The 4222-nt window shown below is 42.9% G+C and overlaps 1 protein-coding gene across 1 annotated transcript; it reads right to left on the bottom strand.

Moving 5' to 3' along the window:
• Positions 1-1795: 1795 nt before the first annotated feature.
• LOC134221887 (serine protease easter-like) lies at positions 1796-3524 on the bottom strand. The gene is made up of 4 exons (XM_062701057.1): positions 3216-3524; positions 2733-3056; positions 2544-2652; positions 1796-2475 (listed from the first exon to the last, which is right to left on the bottom strand). Exons 1-4 carry the CDS (start codon positions 3283-3285, stop codon positions 1857-1859), a joined length of 1122 nt encoding a protein of 373 aa, XP_062557041.1. The 5' UTR covers positions 3286-3524; the 3' UTR covers positions 1796-1856.
• Between the last annotated feature and the right edge of the window lie 698 nt (positions 3525-4222).

Raw genomic sequence — 4222 nt, forward strand, 5'->3', positions numbered from 1 at the left:
ATTGATCCACCTTGCCCGCTGCGCACCTGCCGTCATGTGCCCGTCGGATCATTGTCGAGAACCATTTTCACCGGGTTACTGTCCGACATTCTGGCTACGTGCCCGGTCCACCGCAGTGTGCGCGTTGGTCCTCCACGAGCATCGTCCAGGTCTCGTGTCCGTAGAGCACTACCGGTCTAATGAGCGTTTTGTAGATTTAAAGTTTGGTACGGCGGCGAACTCTATTCGAATTCTTCTACCACCTCGATTTGGTCACCACCAATGCAAACTCGCGGTGGGTGGCTCACATTGTCTTCTCTTGAACCTCTTCCTATCATGTACTTCGTTTTCGACATGTTGATGACTAGTCTGATACGCTTAGCTTCCCTCTTCAGTATGATGTAGGCTTCCTACATATTCTCAAATTTACGTGCCATAACGTCTATGTCGTCGGCGAAGCCAAATAGCTGGACGGACTTATTGCAAACTGTACACTGAAACTCGAACTACCCACATCACCCGATCCATCGTCGCCTTGATCAACCGTGTCAGTTTGTCCGGAAATCCGTGTTCGTGCATTAGCTGCCATAGCTGGTCCCGATCGATTGTATCATATGCGGCTTTGAAGTGGATGAAAAGATGATGCGTGGGCACTTTGTATTCGCGGCATTTCTGCAGTATTTGGCGAATGGCGAACACCTGGTCCGTGGTGGACGTGGAGCATTGGCCCATAGAACCCGCCTGGCACTGCCCCACGAACTTCCTTTTTTCACAAACTGAGGCGATTTAGTGTACGGGTTTCGATACCCCACTAATCCTTATATTAGTTCCTGTACTGTACCATATAGTTATTTTGAATTTTGATATAAGAGACGAATGTTTGACATACAAAACTAATCAAAAGGCAAATTTTTTGCAAGTTCAAGAAATAACTGACAGGCTAGTCGACGGACCAAGAGCAGGCTATTGAACTCAAACGGTAATTAATCTGTATCGATGTGTATCGGCCAAGAACACATGACGGCCTCAGGCGTTTATCAAAAGATTGATAAACGCCTGAGATAATTTGTGCAATTTAGTTTAATACACCCAACCGGCGGTTGTTCGATTTTCTAACAATTCTATATAAGAATCTACCAAAACCTGTATAAGAGCTGGACATATGCGAAATTGTTAGATTCTTATACAAAAATTGTAAGACAAGCTTACAAAATTGTTAGATTCTTATACAATATTTGTATAAGAATCTAACAATTTCGCATATGCCCAGCTCTTATACAGGTTTTAGTAGATTCTTATACAGAATTGTTAGAAAATCTAACAATCGCCGGTTGGGTGTATAGTTTAAAACTCAATAGCAATCGAATAGTTTTTGTCTTTTGGAGATACTTCACCTTTCTTTACTTATTGTAACTCTACACATACTGTGAGACTTTTTACGCGGATTTTAAAATCTAAACGTTTTTCTTGGAGATTTTTTTATTCGATTTTTTATGTAATTTTTTTACGACGGTTTTGGAATCCAATAAGCGGCGTATAAAAAATTTCATAATATAAAAATTAAAGTAATATTGCCAAGAACGAATGAATTTGTTGCCAAAAACAAATGTTTCCAAAACAGAATGGGGTCTGTACACTAAACTATATTTAAAAACGTTTTGAAAATGTGGATCACTGTAAATTCCCCTTTCATAAAAAAATAGAATAAAAATAACAGGTCAAACACAACATTTGAGTACATAGAACCTACTATTCAACACAAGATGGCAGCACTCTAATTCGTCGTTGGAATGTTCAAAAATCTAAAAAAAAGCACTTGAATGATCACGTCGATTTTATTGCTCGTTAAAATTAATGAAAATCTCACAACGCGCGTCTTACTGCTCCAATGTTGCCTCGATCCAGTCCACATACTTCACCACATTAGTGTACACTCCTGGCCATCCCTCCTGTCCGCATGGCGTTGGTCCGAATGAAACTAACCCTACCAGATACCAGTACTGAACGTTTGCGTTCTGAGCCACCCCCATCAGTGGACCACCGGAATCACCTTGACAGGAATCTTTACCTGCTTGTCCTCCTGCGCACAGTTGCCGCTCAACCAAAGTTACACGCTCCTGCTGATACACCGAGTTACACTGCGGAAGGCCGATCCCGTCTACTCCGACCTTCTGTTTTACATTACTGTACCGGGCCGTAGCTGTTCTGCCCCATCCGGCAACCTGGAATTTTTGGCCAATAGTCTCCCGCACCTTCAGATCTTGCGTCCGTGGCAAGCAGATCGGCTTGATGAAATCAGTGTAGTCGATTCGTCGCTCCAGCCGCAGCAACGCGATGTCATTGTATTGTTCCAATGCATGAGGGTTGTACTCCGGATGAGGTATCTTTCTCTCAATTACCACATCGATTGGATCCGGCGAACAGTCCACGTCAACTCCAACTCCTTCGCAATCCTGATCCGTTGACGTATCCCATTCCCCAAGACGCACTTCCGCACTGTGGATAGAAGGAGGGGAAATGTGAGGAAGATGTGATCCACAATACAGCATATCCTGAATACTCACAGATCCCAAGTGGTTGGAATGTCTTTTCCATTGACACAATGCGAGGCTGTGGCTACGTAGCGATTGTTGATAAGCGCTCCCCCACAATGGAACCCGAATATGTTGTTTGCTATATTCCCACCATTGCACACATATAAAGATATATACCGTTAGTAGAAATTCTGTCACTTTTTGATAATTAGAACTTACGTTTTGCATATTTGAGCAACGCAAGCCAAGGAAACTCATCGATCTTCGTATTCACACCTCCTACGATTCGATCACTGGTCTGTATGCCACATACTCCAACAGGAGGTAATAGGGATTCGCCAACACGTACGGGAGCATCCAGGGAGTCACTACAGCATACTAACGGGTGATTTTCCTCTCGAGACCATCCGCACTGGCTCTGGCTCAGAAAGTTGCGTTCCTCTTGTAACAGAGGCTTCTTCTTGATTAAAGTGAACAAGGTATCACACAATCGTAGCAAAATACAATTTCCGGCTTTTCCATCCGGCGCCGTACAAGTTTGTTCTAAAATCGATACAAAGCAACACATTGCTTACATAATTGACGCATTTGGTAGAACCGGTTCTTCTAATACAGTGGAAACGAAACGAGGTGATATCACATAAAATTTTGATAACCTTCGATCTTCCAATGCAGTAGAAAGTACCGAGACGTACTACTTACGGCCATCTACCAGTAAAGTCGCGATCAACAGCAGAAGGCAACTGCTCTTCAATAGACTTATCGTTCCCATTGGTATAGTCAACAACTAGAGAGAACCATCGGGTCCCCTACAATGCAGCTATAGAATGTCTATCTTCCCTGTACAAATCAACACGCATACACTAATCTGTAGACCTGGCACGCACGATCGCCGCGAACAAAAGTGCTCCGTTTGACTTCGCGGACCCGACTAGACTGCCACTTCCCGATCCCGTCCGGTGGGATCAGCATCACAGTGTTAGGTTCAGTCCGATGGGAACTTACCTGCGATCGCGATGATGATGGCGATGACGATCGCAAACACACTCGTAACTTTGACTCGCATCACATCACAAAACTCTCTCACAAGGGAATCCCACCCAATCAAACAAACAAGTTGTCTCCGAAAATCTCGTCGTTTGTTGGTTGTGTACCAACAAGGTCTCCTCTAACCGTTTGTAAGCAAGGTGTATTGGGAAACACATCGGTATCATTGACTCATCTTTCGCTTATCGATGGCAACGGCCGACGACGATCCAGTTTCACTTTATGCGATCGTATACGAATCATGACTGGACAAAACATAAAACTTCTACTAAAACTAAATCAATCACTGCATCGCGTAGTCGCTGTTGGGACAAACACGTTCGGATTTGGTTCTGCATCTTATCCAGCATGGGCGATAATAATCATATTATGATCATCTTAGTGTTGATCGTCATACACCGGTTTTATTGTTTTTGGACTCGCTTCCTGTTACTCGTGTCTTCTATCTTTTTTTGCAATCTGGATTTTAATGGCATGGGTTGCAGAAAACCGGTCGATTGCTATTGAATCATTATCATCTCAAATCTTATGTAGATAGATAATTGAGATGATGTTTATGATAGTTTTTGTTATGAATATTGAAGGTTATATTTGTTTCTCGGTAAATCCAATCCATTACACATCCAGAGCAATTCTTATATTTTAGTCTTTTACTGCATAAA

Source organism: Armigeres subalbatus, chromosome 1 (assembly GCF_024139115.2).
Source record: "Armigeres subalbatus isolate Guangzhou_Male chromosome 1, GZ_Asu_2, whole genome shotgun sequence".
NCBI classification, from domain to species: Eukaryota; Metazoa; Arthropoda; class Insecta; order Diptera; family Culicidae; genus Armigeres; species Armigeres subalbatus.

What these genes read in the sequence shown, in the direction of transcription:
- LOC134221887 (XM_062701057.1), bottom strand. Translation starts at nt 3,285, where the DNA reads ATGGGAACGATAAGTCTATTGAAGAGCAGTTGCCTTCTGCTGTTGATC. An exon ending in GACTTTACTGGTAGATGGCC is followed by an intron (nt 3,057 to 3,215) that starts GTAAGTAGTACG and finishes TATCGATTTTAG; the next exon opens with AACAAACTTGTACGGCGCCG. An exon ending in ATTCCAACCACTTGGGATCT is followed by an intron (nt 2,476 to 2,543) that starts GTGAGTATTCAG and finishes TTCTATCCACAG; the next exon opens with TGCGGAAGTGCGTCTTGGGG.